Source organism: Lepisma saccharinum, chromosome 1 (assembly GCF_977018435.1).
Source record: "Lepisma saccharinum chromosome 1, izLepSacc3.1, whole genome shotgun sequence".
In the NCBI taxonomy this organism is placed as follows: domain Eukaryota; kingdom Metazoa; phylum Arthropoda; class Insecta; order Zygentoma; family Lepismatidae; genus Lepisma; species Lepisma saccharinum.
In genome coordinates, this window is record NC_139229.1 from 119,275,662 (window position 1) to 119,295,089 (window position 19,428).

Consider the following 19,428-nt stretch of genomic DNA (forward strand, 5'->3'; position numbering starts at 1 on the left):
CGCCATAATGATTTGCCAAGACCGTGAAAGTTCAAACAAGCACCAATCAACATTAGATCGATTATCCTTGCTGCCTTCGACTATGGAGTCATTTTCCTTTGTCACACAATACTAAACAGAGTTGCCGTGATCAGTGAGTATTACAGAAACTTTGTGGAAAATCACTTTCGTCCAGCTGTTGGAAATGATTACCGCTTCTGCCGAGACATCCGATTGTGTGCAACACACCTCAAGGTGACATGTTGCAAATTCAGTGGGGCAACTGCTTAAGTGGTGGGGTTGGGGTAGTCTGGACATAAGTTCTTGCATGTATGACTTGTTTCAGAAGCTACAAGATTATGTATGAGGACGTCGCTTCAAGATCATCGATGACATAGTACCAGGCCTTATAGGACAGTCCCTTAGTGATATACGGAAAAACGATTCTGCTGATGGTGCGAAAAAATGGCCAAAAAATTTGGCAACATCTGCCGGAGACTATTACGAAGAAATACACATTTATATAATGTAATGAGCATGTAATCACTTTTTTTGAAATTATCCATTAGTTTCGAGGAAGCATTTGCGGCAAACTGAAAGTTTTAAGTAATGTCCACACCAAACCGCTGGCTTATAAATGGTACAGGAAAGTCATGATAAATGAATCATTAATTGTATTTAATTCACATCGAAACTGCACTCTTGTTGTACAGCTCTAATGTTTCGAGTACCACATGGAATGGTGTTTTGATTAATCTTCAGCAGGCAGAAATTAACATGCCATTTCTTCAAGACTACACATGATATTTCAGTTCTGTCTTTTTAGTTTATTTGTATACATGTGAAGGTGTGAGATATTCAAATCACAAAGTAATACCGTATTTACTCATGTATAATGCACACTTTTTTCCAAAATTTTTGCCCCCAAAACTGTGGTGCGTATTATGCATGTAATAATTCAGACAGCCAACATGAAACCGTACAGGGTCATTCCATGATTTTGGGACACTTACATTGATTTTTCATGTTTACGGAACCCTATCATGTTATATATCATTGTAAAGCTTGAATCCTGCAGTTTCTGAATATGGAAACAGTATTCCATACAAGATAACAACACTAATGTGAAATGCGATTGAAATAAGTTCATCAAAACCTGAAGGAACGTTCTGATTTTTATGGTACTTTGGATGAAAGAAAACATAAGGAAAGAGATAATAAAAATTAGGGATGGGCCGATATGAAATTTTGGCCAATACCGATAAAGTAACGATATAAAATTTACCGATACCGATAACCGATATTCTACCGATCCGAATAAAATTAGAAATGGTCCTTGAAGAACCTGAAAGGTTCATTGGCCTCCTTAATAAATGTGTGTTTCAAGGCAACTGCAGTGCAAAAGAGTTGCATATTTAGACATTTACTTTTTTAGAAAGTAGGGATGATGATTATCCATAAAAATTACAACAAAATGACAGAATTTTGCACTAAATTATCAGATATTTATCAATATATCGGATCGGTAAAATAATCTGTAATTTTACCGATAAACCGATACACCGATATGCCCATATCGGCCAATACCGATAGAGTACCGATTAATCGGTCCCATCCCTAATAAAAATTAAAATGTATTACTGGCCAAATAATATGACATACATGGAGTGTGTATATTCCTTAATGGAAGAAAGCTTGTGCTGCTAACTGCTATTTGGAAGGTCCTGAATGTGCCTCGTATAAATGTTACATTAGTCACGGAAAGAAAAAGTATATATTTTGAAAAAGAAGGAATGAGCAATTGAATAGGTATGACTCTTGATCAGCATAGCAACAGATTTACAACCTACAACTAAGCAAGCCATTTCTTGAAACTGGATTGTACTGTGCATTATATATGAGATATAATTTTTTTGTCACTTTTACCCATCCAAAACCAGAGTGCGCATTATACATGCATGCGCACTATACATACGTAAATACGGTATATCATTGGTACTATTATTAACAAACAGAATTTGAAAATGTCTTTTGTTTTCCCCTACAGTATTATAGTTTATAAAATGGTGGTATACCTCTTCTACCACCATTCTTTGCTGATATATTTCACTTTTACATGTAATAATGAGAACAAAAGAACAGGTTCACAATGTGTAATAAATAGCAGGCCAGCAGGAAATGCACAATTTTCAAAATTTCCTGAAAACCATTGAAAATGTTACATCATTTCCATTATTATTTTCATAATTGTGGGATGGCATTACATGTCCTCAAAGAGTGGTCTTTAGTCATGCTTCCCTACAAATTTGGTCCATCCAGCATCCATAGGAGGGTCCCGGGTTCGATTCCCGGTCGGGCTTGGTTGTTTGTGAATGTCCATTCATCAATTTCATCATTTCATCACTCATCCCCATCTTCGCAAATTAGCCAAGAGGCACAAAACGCGAAGTAAAATAAACTAAATCAAATCAAAAATCAAAAGCATTCATAGGGTCAACACTAGAAGTGAAATTGTGGATTTTTTTCCATAAGCTGGAAACACTCCTGCTCTTATGCATTGTTATTATCCCCCCTCCCCCCCAAGAGCTATCACTCTATGTTCAAAGTGCCTTTGCATGGTTGTAGGAATATTCAACTGTTATATACTACATTTTTCCGTAGCTTTGGTCTATTGTGGTGGCCACAGGTGCTGCTGAAAAGCAATTTCTTTACAAATTTTGAATTTCTTCTAATTCTTACTTTTTCATTATTGGAAGGTACAATGTATACATTTAACTTCCGCTAAAAGCCCTCTAATTTAAAAAATAATAATCTCTCTACGACAATTAGGTCACGAGCCTCCCCAATGGCACAGAGTTAATGTCTTTGCCTTGTAATCAGGGGGTTCCAGGTTCAATACCCAGTGGAGGCACATAGTGGTTTGGATCCCATTTTTAACTGTCGATCCAATCACAATTAGCCTTAAGTGGACTTAAAACAAAAACTCAAACTCAAATTAGTTCTCAAGCTGTTTTTCGTTACATCGTCACATGTTTGAAACGCATGCACTTGAAAAGATCCCATCCGGAGAGGCTACACATGTGTGTATGGCTCCATGAGCTGAAAGTTAAATGACATTTGTCACTTGTACATATTCATGTTTATTTTGGTGGTGATTCATACAACAGCTGCATTAACCTTACGATATAGCTTTGCATATTTTTTAGGCATACCACTCTTGTGCACTAATATATAATAGTAAACATGTAACTAGGTTATTTTATTTCTAAGAGAGCAATAAAAAGCTGTGATTCACTTTACAGCAGAGAGGAAGTAAGTGTGCGTGTGCCTCTCATATTCATAGCATAAATACATTCTCAAACCACAAGATTACTTTAAGTTAAAATTAAATTCAAATCATTTGGTGCAATCTTTTATTAATGTTGATAGAATATGCATGCAAAATAGTATAACTTTGCTTAAAACTGAAATTGTAACCATCTGATACGTGATTACAACAATTAGTGCAACATTCAATACATTCATTCTTTTAATTAATGTATGTTAACAGGAAGAATTACGTTTGTGGTATGCTTAAATTTTCAAATTTATTTTTTGTCGATCCTTGTGAACATTCTGTAGTTAATTGCAGATACTAATTTACAGATAAAGCAAGAGTTTTGAAGCTTCTGTATGCAGTAGTAAGGTCTAAAATATTTCTAGAAACCCTGAACTGTTCGTTTTATTATGAATTTGCAAATTTTTCTAACACTATTAACTGGAACCAGTCATACTGTCAGTGCATTGAAACTTTGAAAATGCAATGCAATTGAATGGTGGAAACTTAGAGCAATGATTCACGTAGATTATATCCGGCAATGGCCAAAAGGAAAATAAATACAAAGTCTTCTGTCTTCATCTTACAGAGTAGCTACGACAGCATGTCATCATATGACTCTTTCAACCGCCTGGGTCCAAATGCCCATGATGACCTGAAATCTTGCAACAACAACAACCCTGCTACTACATCACCAGGGTCAAGCTCAACCCAGAGGCTGCATGACCCGTACAGGTTCACAAGGTCCACAGCTCAACCCATTAAGGCAAACAACGTGGAGAAAAACAAAAATTCAGAAGTACCTCACAAGTACAGGTAGGACATAAAGCATTAAATTTATTTATTAAATTTTCAGCATTTTGCTTTAATAAAACTTAACAAGATTGCACACAGAAAAGGAATTTTCAAATTGTTCACGTTAAAGTTAGGGTAGGGTATCCCTAAAGTGAATATGTAGTCAAACTTATTTCATATGTCAAGATAGGAAAATGTATGAAGCTAAAAACCATAATTTACCAATTACGATTTTCTTCAGGTTTCATAATGAATGTTCAAGAATTATTTGTAGTAAAATGAAAGGATCCTAGCAAAAGTAGGTGTATCTCCCCCTCTCCTCACACACCCATATTGGATAGGTCTCTCGTGCATAAAATATGAGAATCACCTTAATCCATTCTATACCAAAGACAGAACAAAGAGAATTCAAAATTCACACACCACTTTTTGCTACCTACAGTTTACTTTACTGCACATAATTTTCGTGAAGATTCATTACGAAATCTGCAAGTCTGAATAAAAAACTAACTAGGAAATTGTCACAGATGCAGAGCAATATTAATACATTTCTGTTTAAGTGAAATGTGAACAATTATTAATTTGCTGTACTTCAGAGGTGGATGGGACGGGAGAATGTTTAAATATGGGAAAGTATTTTTTTTTGTGATGTATTAATAGATTTCATGTATACCTCAACAATTTATGTAGATTAAAAAAAGTATGTTTAATAATTTTTCTTGTTCTTGTTTGCAGAAATTGCTCAGCTAGTGGACGAACCGATATAAACACAAATTACGTTATAGAACCTCACTTTATCATGTCTAGCTACAACAAAGTATTTTAAGTTTTGGTTTAGCATGCTTGCATTATTTTGGCATTTATTTTGAAACTATAATTTTTATTTTAGTATGTCCCTGGTTCATGTTTTACTTAATACTATATCGGTTTAAATCAAAAACTTTTTAATTTCTTATTTTTTAATTTTTTTACGTTATTACTGTTGCTCTGTTCATTTTGGAAATTTATTTTGTTTTACAGACCACAAGATCATAAGCCACTGCCCCCACCAAAAACTGCCACATACAAACCAATCCCACCACCCAAACCCAAAAATTATCGACCACCACAACAGCCCGTTCCCGATACATACTGGAACAGGGCAACCCCTAGTGCAAATGATATAAACTACGTTAGTGATAATCCAAGAAGATCAACACACGAATCTCCCATGAAGTCACCTGGTGATGGCAGGGAAGAAGTGAAGTCGAACTTTTATCATGCAAAATCATATTCTATAGGTGACATGGGACATCTAAGCAATCATATTTCACCACAGAATGGTTTAAAGTTTGAAGAAGATAGTGGTGGTTTTGATTCAGGTCACGGAAGTAGTTTGGACAGAAATTATGACAATTATGGACAATCCACGTACAACAAAATGCAGCCACCTACTAGAGGTCAGTATTATTACAACATCCCCCCACCAAGAGAGTATCACCACCGTGAGCCAAGTGGGCTTGATTTGGCAAACCGTGAGCAGAGAGGAAGTGCTTTTGAACTCTACAAGAAGCCTTCGGATCCACGATCCCCAATGCATCATTATCTTGACCACAACATGAGGTAAGACTAGAGATCATGTGAAAACAATTTGTATTGCCCTCTAGAAGCTCTTGTGTGTTCTGCCTTCTCTTACCTTATTTCATTAATGTGTACTTATGTGTTTATTTCCATGTGTGTGCTTTGGCTTACAAGTACGTGTATTGTATGCTTGTATCTTAAGGACCACCTTGATATTGAACCTGATTCAGAAACATTTATTCAAGAAAGAGATGGAAGTAAAACTATGTACAAATTATATTAGAGTAACCAGATGTTATTAATGTAAATTGCATTCGTGTTCTATAAATTTTTGCAGTAGTTCGGTGCACATAACAAATAGCATAATCATTCTCTTGCTTGCTGTAATGTAAGAGAATTTATGAACCTTTTTTAAACAAAATCAATCGGAGTCATTTTAAAGACATTTTTAAAGAAAATGTTTCTGGTCCAAGTTCAGTACCCACCTTTCTGACTTATTATTTTGTATGTTTTTGTGTTACAAACTTTCCATATGCTTTTGTGCAACTTAACAACCTCCTACATTCTTATCTGGCAAACACAGCTTTTCATCAGGAATTTATCATTGTAAAAGAAGAACAGGATTCTGCAGTCATTTACCCGAGTTGTGCTGCTTTTATTTTTATTTTTGTTGTTAATGCTCTGCTGATAGGTTTTGTCTCGCTTTAAAGTTTCTGTGTGTCAAGACAATAAGATTGTCTTACATTAAGATTTGGCACACACATATCATGGTAGAGCAATGACACAGTATGCCAGAGACCTGGGTTCGACTCCTGGCCAAGCCTGTATTTTTCACTGAAATTTCTAAATGAGATTGCTGTCATGAACTTTGAGCATCACCTGGCTTCTAATAGCTCCTCAGAATGGAGAAAAGGACTTGGAACAGCATCTTTTCAAGTAATACGTAGTTAGTTAATCAGAGCCTCGTGATCTCAAGAGAAGGGGCTCCAGTGATTTAAGAGTGGTTGTGTTTGTTTGATGGCATTCCTTGCTCATCTGGGCTGGTTTTCTGTTCTTCTGTATTGGAATAACTGTTTCAGAAGAGTTACGAGTGAGTCTACACCATTCTCTAACTGACTAGTACACATTGTGAGAACATAGTCTCAAGTGATTGGCATCTGTTATAGATATTAAATTTCCAGTTATTGTTGAAGGATGTTGCAGATCTTGTAACTGTGCAGCTGGTGTGTAAGGAAGTATTTGCTTTCTAATTAAGAACAGAACTTGTTTTGCTTGGATAGACAGGTCTGAAACAATGAATGACTAGATCCAGTCCAGGTTGCCTTATCTGAGCGTAAAACAAACAAACAAGTAAGCTTTCACACACTGTTTCTTAGTGACTTCCTTTCTACAGTAATGCGTGGTATGTGTTTGGGTATTAAGTTTTGGGGTTCATTTGTTTGGATTTTATTATTACGAGGGGAGGTTGACAGTGAAGATGTGAAGATGTAAAGATGTTTGGTGCCACGTTGCAATTATCTCATTTCAGTTCAAGTTTTTGGTTGCATTCTTTGTCATTGGTGAGAGTTACTTTTAACCCTCCATCGGTCACACCTGTAAAAGCAAAAAGATCGGTCACACTGTATCTGTGAGATACTAGTACAGTTTTACCAACATATTCATGATATATTCGGTTCTACCTTGAAGATGAGAGTGACATTAGCTCTCGAAAGCTTGGAATCCTTTCCTCAACTTACCTAGTCGATAGCCCGAGAGAATCTTTTCAACATTCGTCACCAGGAAAGCTTCAAGACGTACATCATCTTTTTAATTTTCACCTTATTTTATTTTATGTACATGTAATGATTCTTAAGCACTCAAAAAAACATTACTTTAGCACTACATATGGTATTTATTGTCACCTTGCGACAAATTTATTTATATGCATCACTGCTGTTCATCACATTCCAGTTCAGTTTCTGAATTACCTTCTCTTATCACAATCGCTGATGATATGTATTCATTGCATTCACTTCGCTTCTGCAGAGTATGGAACAAATGAATTCAGCATTTTTCCAGATCCTAACAGTAAATTCTACAAGCAGACTGTGCTACCATTATCCTGAATGAGATCAGTCACTCTGTATCTGACAGATGCAAACAGCCTACTAAGCCCAGACACTGTGCACCAGGCAGAGTCTGTGCTCATCTGTTTTCAGACAAAGAGGGAAGCAGCTACTGAGAAGCTTAGAATTGCAGGTCCAATTGTTTCCAAGAAAATAAACAATTTTAGTCACATGTATCTCACAGATAGCTCGGTCGATGGAGGGTTAAATAATGTTGCTAGTTGTATTGGTTTTCAGATCCAGAGGCTTTCAGGTGTTGTAATAGAGGAGATTTGGTGCGTGTACATCTTTCGAGTTATTTGAGGTTTTATCATCAAATCTTAATGATGCTAAAATATGTCAAGCTTTCTTGGCAAGAAATGGGACATTGACCGGTCACATTCTGGAAAGATTTCCAAGCTTTTGGAGAGCTCTTTTATCTTTAGGAGATTGGAGTGCAGTGGAAGTGTCAACTTGATTTATCTGTGTTGTGTGCATGTGGGGGCAATTCCAGTGTATCTCACTGGCTTTCATTCAGAAATTATGTACTTATAAACTGGGTTAACTCTTTTTACTGCACTTCATTTGTGAGAATCTCTTCTTTTTCCTCACACTGAATAGTTCTGCCCATTGCAGTTTCATGGGTGTCGGACTTTGTATGCAAAATGTTAGGGTCCTTTCAATAAGTGATGTTAATGTGCAGGCCTCCGCTATGGCATGGTGGTAACATCATTACCTTGCAACCTCTTGATACTTGGTGGAGTCACATAGTGATTCATATCCTGCTAAAACTGTAGATCCAGTCCCAATTAGCCGATCTGTGCATAAAGTGGACTTGTAAAAATAAAAACCCTCAAACGAAATGTTATTGTCATCTTAGAACAACTAACATGTTTGTTTCTGTTTTCTCTTATTTATTTCTACATTAATCTCCATTGCCTAAATTACTAGTGAGGTATAAAAGTCACTAAAACTACCATACAAATTCGTATCAGCTACATTATACAGGGCTGATTTGATGTCAATCATGGCATTTTGTGCATTCTTAATTTTTGTTACTGTACAGGTAAGACTACATGTGATTTGGCCATGCATTGCTGTTCTTTGTGATAAAAAGATATTGCTTGTTTTCCTTATTTATCTGTCAAACAATGCTTGCAGACCCAACTTGACTTAATATTTGTACTTCACTCATTAGGAAATGTGAAACTATAATGTCATAGTTTCTAATGAGGGATCTCTGTTTCGTATGGTGTCTTCAACCTTTTCCTTGCATCAGTTATATAATTTTTGTGTTTTGTGCATTAATACAACACTTTTTTGTTTAAAATATCTGAATTCTGCTAGAAAGGAAAAAGAAAAACTATATTTTTGATTTGTGATCTCTTCTCACTTCAAATCGCAAATCTTCATATTCTTCATCTCTCTTTAATTCTTGTTTTTCTTTATTCTGTGTGTACTTTAACTTATTTCTTGTGTGTGAGTTTAAAGTGTTAAAAAAATAACTGAAAATGCTTGTCAAAATCTCAGATTCTACACTAACCCATTTTTCCTTTCTTCTTTTCTCCCGCTAGGAGTCAAGTTGAGACTCAAAACGATAACACACAAACGGTGGTGGCAACTGCAAGGGGGGTCTTTGATCATGAAGGGGGTAAACTGGAGAGTATGGAAACTGGGGTAGCAATTATCATTCCTCCAGGGGCAATTGCTAAAGGTGTGAAGCAAGAAATTTACTTCAAGGTCTGTCAAGACAATTCCATGTTGCCTCCTTTAGATAGGGAGAAAGGTAAGATGTGAATTAAGGGTTCTTTTATTCTCTCTCTCTCTCTGTGTTTAATATTTTTCGTAGATTTGTATAACGGTAGAAAATATGCGGTGAATAGCTTCATAACATTAACACTTTTTCTGCTGTGTAGAATGTATCATTGAACAAAGTAATGATGGTGACAATTTTCCACCAATAGTTTGGCATAATGGAACAAAAAAATGGACACAATAACATTATGTGGAATTTAAGTTCAGCCTGAAGGAATATCATGTGAAAGTTTCCAATTGTGTTAGTGTCTGTGTGTATTAGGTAAAGGAAAAAAATGAAAGTTTTCATTGTATTTGCGATATGGACGATGAACAAAATTGCACTGTTAACTAGCCGTAGGTAAAGGTAAAAGGTAAAGTGTTCCCCTGTGCATAGCACCACGCCATGAAGGCGTATAGGGGGTGTGGGGGTAACGCCCCACACTTTCTTGATCCGGTCGTGAGTGGGGGTGATGTGATCAGCATCACGCCCCTGACCGCCTTTACCCCCCAGGGTTTCCCCCAGGTACCCATGTTATTCGACGCTGGGTGGGCGCCGGAGCCGCTTCCATCGTTAGAAAAGTTCCCGGATTTGAACCGGCCGGGGATCGAACTCGGGACCTTTAGCATGGTAGTCAGACGCGTTACCGACTGAGCCACCGCGGGAAAATCAATTTTATCTGGCTTCTATTTACAAAATCTTAATGAGCAGAGAAACTTGCCCAAATGAGACTTGATACACTTTTTACACTACTGAATTCAGTTTTCTTCTTGAACACACACACGCAAAATTATGCTTAGGATGCAGGTTGTATTATGTATTCCCTGCATTGTTTCACTTGGTTGGTTGGAGTTTGGTTTTGTGCAAAATGGCAGTGTAGCACCTGGATTGGTAATGTGTTACATGGCTTAATGCAGGGTAGGAGTGAGGATGCAGGGGAATCCATGTTGCTTTACCAGTAGAACAGGGGCCATGGTTTGTCAGGTTTTTGGTGCTTTGTCAGTAGTATCCAGTTGTGTTGAGATGCTGCAGAAAGTCAGACTTGGAATCCCCCCCAATCTCCCTTACATTGATCAGACCATCCTCAAATTGTAGTTGTAACATTGTCCCATGAATCTTTCCACAATTGGACTGGATGGCAGGGAGGTATCCAAAAGAGATCCATCATGTTTTTGGTTCCCAGTTTGGATGACATGACCATAGGAACTGGTTTCAAACTTTGGTTGCTTGGTTTACTTAGTTCCTAAGCCCTATCCAGTAATTCAAGCAAATAGATTATGAAGATCTCGTCCTAGTGAGTTGCACAGACACTTTCCAATGCAAGTTGAGTCATACTTTCTTTTTTCAGTAGTGAATTTTATATTGGGGGAGGTATCATGTTGAGAGGCTGTGATGAAATTGTGCAGCTCATCATGTCTGCATATCACATGTTTTTGAGTTCCTGTTGGTTGTGAATAGTGTTTTACTATGCAAGACACAAAAGTTTTAAAGCATTTTTTTTTCTTCTCCTAACTGGCAATAGTTTGTAGTGATGTTAAGGTACCTTTTGGGCATGTGCTGGTTTCCAGGCGTGCCACATATATCACCAACCTAATTTTGATAAAGGTGAAAACAGGAGAATTAAAGTATTGAAGGTCCTTACTCTGTCCCCTTGTCTCCAATCCAACCAGGATGGGAGCATCATAATTCTACACTGTCCTGGGAATCTCTGAGGTAAGCAAACAAAAACAAGTCCTCTACGCAAGTAGTAGCTCAAGAAGGCTCAACCAATGAACTCTTTAGAAGGGAATTGAGTGCATGGAGGAAAAAAACATGGCTGCAGCTACTAGCCACGTGCGGCAGCATTCACTGCTTTGCTCTCCTCACTAAATTTCTTCCCTTCTACATCATTATGTGCAGCCTTGCTTCAGATTCCCGAGACATAATGTAGCAGTTGTTTGCTATTTTAGTCTATTCTGTTAATATCACCAAGCCAAGTAATTAGGTGTGTGCTTCATTTTCATGTGCTCTCACAAACATGCTTGCTCCATTAGCTGTTATTACAAGAACCCAATTGGTATGGTTAAAGTAGTTGACACTTTATTTTCCATTTGTATTCTCTTAATCTTTCGCTTTCTTAGGGTAGTTACTGTGACATTAACTTGCTAATTATCATATGTTGTGTTCTTTATTTTCAGCTATTTAGTTTTCCTTCTGTTAAATCTGTTATGTAGTGTATTTTTGTTATTCTGCTAAATGCTAACATGAAGTAGCTTAACCTTTAGCGGATGAGTGTTCAGTAGGTCGACCATGCAGGTATTTCCGTTGATATATCAGCTGCCAGGCAGCAATTAACTCGCCATTTCTTAAAAACTACAGACGATATTTCAGTTCTGTCTTTTTGGTTTATTAGGATACAAATGAAAGTATGACTTAGGGCCATTCCATGTGAAATCAACAAATGAAGAGGCACTTTTCAACCTCACATATTTAGATTCATTTGAAATTTGTGATACTGTAAGGGTCACATGAGGTAGGAAAATATGCAAAGTTTTGTATTTCCCAAATTACAGTGTTGCAAACTATGCAGTTTTGACCATTTTTTCCAACATTTTATCTTTAAATTGCAATATTTTGGCAATCAGGACACCTATAGAAGTGATTCGGAGGGCGTTGGAAAGGTCTTGAAGGGCTATTTCACATGAGATATTGCATATCTATGTCAGTGTAAAAAAACAATTGAAGGTGGTGTGAAGAAAACTTTGGTAACCATTTTCTCAAAAACTGGTTTTTAATTTTCTTCAAAAATTTGTCTCACATACACTATTACTCAATAACTGTACAAAATTTGAAAATGGGACGCCAATGAGATCTGAAGTTGTTAGGGTAGGATAGAGTAGGTTAAGTAATGCATGATAATATACGTGCACGTATTTTGACAGACAAATTCCTAATATTCAAAAGTAAAAGTTTAACAGAAATGAAATACAATATTGTTTTATCGTACATGAATCTAATGTTTAAATTTGCAGTTATTATAAATACAGGTTGATTCAAAAGTCTGGTCCCATAGGTAACTCCGTTATTAGTGTATATAGCGAAAGAGGGGAAAGTTGTTGGAAATAGGTAAGTTTCAATCTAAAGTGCTAGAATTTTTAACGTATCATGCAACATTTAGGCTGTACACTGGTACGATCCTCATTGGTAGCTGAAAATGCCACATGCTTGGCCCTGAATACTGCATGGCATTACAATACCATACAAAATAATGCATAAATCTTACCTCCTCGTAACGTCCAATTTCATCTCTCAACAATGATTAGTTCTTGAGCTAAGTTTTGTGTGTGTGTGTGTGGGGGGGGGGGGGGTGTGGGTGTGGTAAGTTTGAAAAGCATGTGCTATTCGCCTGCATAGTCTTTACAGGCGCATGAAGATCTGTCCGCTAAAGGTTGAAAAGTAAATATTATATCAGTGGTCATATGGGAGATATTTGCTAAACTTAGTTATAGTGAATCTGAAAATCCTGTTGTCATATTTTGTAAAATAATAATACTTGTTGATATGCCAGATTTTCCATAATGTACAGTCCCGGACACTTCTGGGTTGTAATGATCCTATTTAAAGTAAATGGAATCATTAAAACCCAGAAGTGTCCATGACTGTAGCTTGGGTAAATTAAGAAAGCCAGGTAAAGCTTGATGATGCTGCAATATTTATTATTCCAAAAGTGTTGGAATATAGAGTTGGCAGTTAATATGTTTTGACTTTTATTATAATTTGTTCTGGGCAACCATAATTTTGTTCACTTAAGTGGCAAATTTCTGATTTACCCTTTTTAAACCATTGAGTTCTGCCATCTGGTGGTGAGTTCCTGAACATTTTTTTTTTTCAAGTCTTGCCATCTAGAGGCAAGGTTACCATTTAGTGCTCCCATCTGATGGTGATGTTGTGAACTACCAGTGTCTTGACTAATAAACTTAGGGTTCATCGATTTCCCCAACTGTCTGGTAGCTTTGTCAGGCTGCGAACTGGTGGTAAATTTGATTTTTTTTTTACAAAAAATTATTAACAATAGAGTGCTTCCATCTGGTGGCATGGTTCTAAACTATAGGGTTATGATCGAGTGCTCCCATCTGGTGGCCAATTTCTTGACTACATTTTTACTGCCTACTGCTCCATCTAGTGGTTAGATTCTGAACTATCAACAGGTTTTTGGTATAGTGCTGCTATCTGGTGGCATGGTTCCTAATTAATTTCTTTGTCTAATGCTGCCATCTGGTAGTCAACTTCTTAACTCATTTTTTTTATTACTGCCTACCACTCCATCTCATGGTGAAATTCTGAACTACCAACAGGAGTTTTTAATCTAGTGCTGCTATCTGGTGCCAAAGTTCTGAACTATGTTTGTTTGTTTTTCTTTTACTGCCCAGTGCTGCCATCAAATGTCGAAGTTCTGAACTATTTTTTTTATACCATTGAGTGTGGGTGGAGATATTCTGAAGAAAACAAGCTGTTTTTAATCTAGTGCTGCCATCTAGTGGCAAGGTTACAATGGAGTGCTCCCATTTGGTGGGAGGCACCTTTTTTTACTGCCTACCACTCCATCTAGTGGTGCCATCTGGTGGCGAGGTTCTAAACTACCATTTCTTTTAAACTATCGAGTGCTAAACCTCTTTCTCAGTCTTACTGCTCTATATGCTGGCAAGCAAAGTGGGGAGTGGGCAAACGACCAATCCAGCATGATAGGAAATGCAGCAGCCTGTAGAAGGTTCATGTAGTAGTTCCTCCTAACACTCTGTGCCACCGCTGTTGACCAGTTGGTCTGCTGCATATTCCCTGCTCCCCACTTCCCTTCCCCACTGTAAGAGTACAAAAGACGTATAACTCTTCTAGTGTTGCTATCTGTTCGAATAATTCTGAACTTTTTATTTTTGTCAATTGCTGCCTGCCATCTCTTTCAAACCATCAAGTGCTACCATCTGGTAGCAAAATTCTAAATTATCACTTTTGTCCAATGCTGCCATTACTAAAATAAAATTTTCTGCTCATATTTGAACTTCACAAGCAAGTAGGGGGAAAAAAGTAGAAAATGTTAATTTCATCACGTTTAAATATACGAAGAAACTAGTACTCACTTTTATCCGCGAAGCTGTTTTCTCTTCTTTTTCGATTAATTTCAGTGGCCACTGCCACCATCCTCGTTGGAACTTGCTGTACTGTTGCTTGGCATGCATCTTTTGTTCGTAGTTTTCTGGCTGCCGTTTAGGTGCATCTGGGTTTGTGTTGTCTGCTATTTCCGGGCGATAACTGTTGTACTAGGGGAATCCAAGTGTGGTGTGCTTGCCTGCTATCAATATTTAGCTCGTGCTGGAAGTGCATTATGGCATGCATTTCCTCGATTTTGGTGTCTACGAGCGTGTGGGCAGGACTTGAACCTTTTGAATTTTATGGCTATTGTATTAGATATGTTTAGCAAGACCAGTAGTGGGTTGAGCTTTTTTCGCATCTGCTAGGTGCTGTTGGATTCTTTCATTGACAGATCTGATGGACCTGCCAATGTAATGAGCCTTGCATTCACACTCTGCATCTTATAAACCTGGGTTATCAAGGGGGGAGAGGAAGTACCGTTTGTGTTTGTTCAGTTTATCAGCTATTTTGGAATTGGGTTTGTGCGCTACTTTGATGCCATATGGGAGAAGGGCTTTGGATATGCAGTTGGAAGTGGTGGGATGGTAGGTGAAGGCAAACCATTTACATTGGTCAGTGGGGGTTGCTTGCGGATGGGTTGATTGTGGTTGGTTAGGGTGTCTGATCTGTATTTCCGCTTTACTGCACCAAGTGGAAAGTTGTGATTCAGTGTAGCCATGTTTCAGGGCTATTTCAGTGACGGTGGCTATCTCCTCGTAGATCCTCTTCTCTGCAGCAATAGGAGAAGGCTCTTCGATAAAAGTTTAGCCACCCATTGGCTTTTTGCTTGGGGGGATGGCTAGAGAGAGCATGTATGTACTGGTTGCCTGCATCCAGTTTTCTGTAGATGATGGTTGTGAATTTGTTAAGTGCACAGCTGATGGTGATGTCCAGGAAGTTGATTTTACCATGTTTTTCTTGTTCTACGGTGAAGTTGAACCTGGGGTGGATGCTATTTAGCTTGTTCACTAGAAGGTTGAGTTCTTCTGTCTTTTTGTATACGACTATTGTGTCATCCTCGTACCTTCCATATGGGATGTATTGTAGTTCTGGAGTGTGGAGTATCTCTTTTTCAGCCAGGTGCATGACGATGTTGGCTAAAGGAGCCAATAGTGGGTTGCCCATCACAAGGCTCTCGGATTGGTTGTAGAATTTATCCTCAAACTGAAAGTAATTGTGTTTTAGACAAACGTCCAATAGCCTGGTTATCTCTCGTATCTCTAGCACAGGGATTCTGTTTGTTGTCAGCCATCTTTCAACTGAATTCAGTGCTAGGTCTATGGGGATTGAACTGTACATATCTACTATGTCAATGCTGGCTAATTTTGCACTGTCAGCTTGCACTATTGAAGTCACCAGATTTTTAGCATCGGCACTGTTGCGGAACACGTACGTTAGTTTGTGGTTGAATTGAGTTTGTTAGGTGGACCGTGTGGTAAGTGAAGCCAGCTATTATAAGGTGCATGGAGATTCCAGGTAGGGTCAAGTGCCCATATTTCGGATAGGTTCCTAATTTCGGATACCAAGAAATTTCCACCTTAGAACAGCAGCGCCGAAGTGCGGATAGTGCCAATTAACACGCTACTTCGTCCCCCAGTTTCACCCTTGTGTGTGACCTTGAGCAATGTTTCTTTAGTGTGTGGCTGATATTTCTGACTTTTCCGGAGTTTTGATGTAATATTTCCCCATCCAAACTTAAGGCCTACAACTAGAAGATTAGTATTTACTCACTTCTGTCTAAATTTTATATAATCTTGAGAGATTCAGCAAACATTATTACGTAGTTTCAGTCACATTATTTCAGAGGGGGAACGCACAGAATCGCCATATTGAATATGCGACTGGGTTTCCTAATTTCGGATGCTACACGGGTACCTAATTTCGACTATCCGAAATTGTGCACCCTTTCCAGATACTCATTAGTAACCCTATCCGAAATTAGGAAATACCCTATCCGACATTAGGCAACCTTTTTGTCAGACTAAAAATATGCAAACAATTCTTTGTTTCATTAAATATACCAAGTATTTCTTATATATGTTAATATAACTTTCAGAAACATATGTTCAATGTTTATCAACACATTTATGGCTTATTTTGTTTACATTTAGGTACTGAAAATCTAATTTGAAATTAAGTATCCGAAATATGGGCACTTGACCCTATATGAGTTTTAGGAATGCCATAGGCAATGGCAGGTGAAGGGTGGGGGTTGAAATGGAATTTGTGGTCTTGTTCACTAAGTATGGCACTAATTTCACTGCATTTTTCACAATTCTATTGTACCTGTCTGTGGGGTCCTTTTTGATGACACTGTAAGAGTCACTGTTTAGTTTGTCTATTACTTTCATAGAGTAATCGCGTTGTGCATGATTACTAACTGGTTTGTTTTGTCAGATTTTAGACACCAAACTTCATTGGTGTTCAGCCATTTGCCAAACTCTGAGAGGACAGAAGAGATTTCTTGGTGCACTGGATTAGGTTTCTTGGTTTCACTGTTGGTCATCACTTTTTGAAAAATTCCAGCTGCTGACGTTCTGATGTTTTCCGAATCTAACGGTTTGGGGGCAAAACAAGCTGCTTTTTCTGTCGAATCTCTTGATCCCAAACAAATTCAAAGAACTCCTTGCCTACGGTAATAAGTTTAACGTACAAAACAGTAAGCCCCCCACCCTCGACCTCATATGTGCGGCAGAAAAAGCAGCTTGTTTTGCCCCCAAACCGCAAGATTCGGAAAACATCAGAAAGTCAGCAGCTGGAATTTTTCAAAAAGTGATGACCAACAGTGAAACCAAGAAACCTAATCCAGTGCACCAAGAAATCTCTTCTGTCCTCTCCGAGTTTGGCAAATGGCTGAACACCAATGAAGTTTGGTGTCTAAAATCTGACAAAACAAACCAGTTAGTAATCATGCACAACGCGATTACTCTATGAAAGTAATAGACAAACTAAACAGTGACTCTTACAGTGTCATCAAAAAGGACCCCACAGACAGGTACAATAGAATTGTGAAAAATGCAGTGAAATTAGTGCCATACTTAGTGAACAAGACCACAAATTCCACTTCAACCCCCACCCTTCACCTGCCATTGCCTATGGCATTCCTAAAACTCATAAACCTGGAATCTCCATGCACCTTATAATAGCTGGCTTCACTTACCACACGGTCCACCTAACAAACTCAATTCAACCACAAACTAACGTACGTGTTCCGCAACAGTGCCGATGCTAAAAATCTGGTGACTTTAATAGTGCAAGCTGACAGTGCAAAATTAGCCAGCATTGACATAGTAGATATGTACAGTTCAATCCCCATAGACCTAGCACTGAATTCAGTTGAAAGATGGCTGACAACAAACAGAATCCCTGTGCTAGAGATACGAGAGATAACCAGGCTATTGGACGTTTGTCTAAAACACAATTACTTTCAGTTTGAGGATAAATTCTACAACCAATCCGAGAGCCTTGTGATGGGCAACCCGCTATTGGCTCCTTTAGCCAACATCGTCATGCACCTGGCTGAAAAAGAGATACTCCACACTCCAGAACTACAATACATCCCATATGGAAGGTACGAGGATGACACAATAGTCGTATACAAAAAGACAGAAGAACTCAACCTTCTAGTGAACAAGCTAAATAGCATCCACCCCAGGTTCAACTTCACCGTAGAACAAGAAAAACCTGGTAAAATCAACTTCCTGGACATCACCATCAGCTGTGCACTTAACAAATTCACAACCATCATCTACAGAAAACTGGATGCAGGCAACCAGTACATACATGCTCTCTCTAGCCATCCCCCCAAGCAAAAAGCCAATGGGTGGCTAAACTTTTATCGAAGAGCCTTCTCCTATTGCTGCAGAGAAGAGGATCTACGAGGAGATAGCCACCGTCACTGAAATAGCCCTGAAACATGGCTACACTGAATCACAACTTTCCACTTGGTGCAGTAAAGCGGAAATACAGATCAGACACCCTAACCAACCACAATCAACCCATCCGCAAGCAACCCCCACTGACCAATGTAAATGGTTTGCCTTCACCTACCATCCCACCACTTCCAACTGCATATCCAAAGCCCTTCTCCCATATGGCATCAAAGTAGCGCACAAACCCAATTCCAAAATAGCTGATAAACTGAACAAACACAAACGGTACTTCCTCTCCCCCCTTGATAACCCAGGTTTATAAGATGCAGAGTGTGAATGCAAGGCTCATTACATTGGCAGGTCCATCAGATCTGTCAATGAAAGAATCCAACAGCACCTAGCAGATGCGAAAAAAGCTCAACCCACTACTGGTCTTGCTAAACATATCTAATACAATAGCCATAAAATTCAAAAGGTTCAAGTCCTGCCCACACGCTCGTAGACACCAAAATCGAGGAAATGCATGCCATAATGCACTTCCAGCACGAGCTAAATATTGATAGCAGGCAAGCACACCACACTTGGATTCCCCTAGTACAACAGTTATCGCCCGGAAATAGCAGACAACACAAACCCAGATGCACAGTTAACAACAGCGCACCTAAACGGCAGCCAGAAAACTACGAACAAGATACGCACGCCAAGCAAGAGTACAGCAAGTTCCAATGAGGATGTTGGCAGTAACCACTGAAATTAATCGAAAAAGAAGAAAAAACAGCTTCACGGATAAAAGTGAGTACTAGTTTCTTCGTATTTATATACTACCGTGTCTCTCCTTTCCCAGTTATGAATTCATCATGT

General features: G+C 38.3%; 1 protein-coding gene across 11 annotated transcripts in view; it reads left to right on the forward strand.

The window, feature by feature from the left end:
* Nucleotides 1-19,428, forward strand: part of LOC146000248 (tight junction protein 1-like) — a 424,918-nt gene that overhangs the window by 397,904 nt on the left and 7,586 nt on the right. For 9 of the 11 annotated variants that reach the window (XM_083137760.1, XM_083137717.1, XM_083137677.1 and 6 more), the window contains 3 exons: nucleotides 3,885-4,111; nucleotides 5,111-5,692; nucleotides 9,309-9,520. In XM_083137760.1, coding sequence (XP_082993886.1) covers nucleotides 3,885-4,111; nucleotides 5,111-5,692; nucleotides 9,309-9,520 — 1,021 coding nt within the window. The other 2 variants (XM_083137770.1, XM_083137752.1) reach the window with 2 other exon arrangements.